Source organism: Amphimedon queenslandica, unplaced genomic scaffold (genome assembly GCF_000090795.2).
Source record: "Amphimedon queenslandica unplaced genomic scaffold, v1.1 AMPQUscaffold_10074, whole genome shotgun sequence".
Lineage (NCBI taxonomy): Eukaryota > Metazoa > Porifera > Demospongiae > Haplosclerida > Niphatidae > Amphimedon > Amphimedon queenslandica.
In genome coordinates this window covers 3,913-5,147 of record NW_003549655.1, presented here as the reverse complement: position 1 = coordinate 5,147, position 1,235 = coordinate 3,913, and the positions used below count along the sequence as shown (strand labels likewise).

Below are 1,235 nucleotides of genomic sequence, written 5' to 3'. Positions count from 1 at the left end.
TAGTCTTGGACAAAATTAGCATTTTAGCATTTAGTCTAACTGTGCAAATTATTAATGTTAATAGATAATTAACATTAATAATTTTAACAAAGATAGATGTTCATGTACTTGTTTTTACAGGGTCTCAGGCCATATTTCTGTAATAAATATTAATAACTGTTAACTAGTATAATGTATTAACTAGGGCCCTTGTGGTCAGACTGATTAATAGTTTTCTCTATGGTGTGTGACCTCTGTATACTTCTCTCTCTCAGTCTCTCTCTTTCACTATTATTGTTATTTGGTTGGTATAATAAAGCCGGTCCAGGCGGCATTACAATTGGCGCAGTGGGCAGGATCAGCCAAGTCTCTTTCTCTAAGCCTTCTAGCCGGATAACAATTCTTTGTTTCCGGCCACGAAACGTGGTTAGCCGCCATTTTAAATTCTGTTTTCTTTCCTTTTTTTTTAATTCTCACTCTCAGGCAACCAACTCTGAATACCATGGCTGCTAAGCCTATCATACTGCCAGATGCATACTCGGGAGAGACCAACTGGGAACAGTGGCTGTTACATTTCAACGACTGCGCGGATGTGAACTCGTGGGACGCGGCCAATAAATTGAAGTTTCTCAGGGTGAGGTTGACTGGCAGAGCTCAAACGGTCTTCCACCGACTCTCTGACACCGATAAAGCATCATTTGATGATGCAGTTTTGGCATTAGAGGCGCATTTTGAGCCAAAGGGGAAAAGAGAATTATATCTTGCTGATTTCTCCACTCGCACTAAGAGGCTAACAGAGACTTGGGTGGAGTATGCTGATGAGCTACGGGGGTTGGTAGAGAAGGCCTACCCAGATCTCAGTGCGGCAGCACACGAGCAGCTTGCCCTCACTCAGTTATTTAATTCTATTACAGACCCACAAGTGGTCCTCGCAGTAAAACAGAAGAATCCGAAATCTTTGTCTGAGGCTGTCACAGCAACATTACAAATTGAATGTATTCTAACCTCTACTCGTGTTGCTTCAACGAGCTCCCCGAAAGATGAACCGGTCAGTTTGCCAGCACACTCAGTTTCTCAGGATGACAGGCTGTTGGAGCTTATTGCAAAGTTGTCTGATAAAATTGATAATATGGCCACACAGACTCGTCAGCCTCGCTATAATAACAGACCACGTCCAGCACAACAAAGGCCTGTTTCAGGACTACCCGACTCTTCTCAGACTCCTAGACGGCCTGTTGTATGTTTCAGGTGCCATC

General features: G+C 43.2%; 1 protein-coding gene across 1 annotated transcript in view; it reads left to right on the top strand.

The window, feature by feature from the left end:
- Window positions 1-481: 481 nt before the first annotated feature.
- The window catches only part of LOC109590400 (uncharacterized), a 1,436-nt gene continuing 682 nt past the window's right edge, over window positions 482-1,235 (top strand). Inside the window, exon 1 of the mRNA XM_020006326.1 lies at window positions 482-1,227. Within this exon, the coding sequence (XP_019861885.1) occupies window positions 482-1,227 (746 nt within the window). The remainder of the gene's footprint in view (window positions 1,228-1,235) is intronic.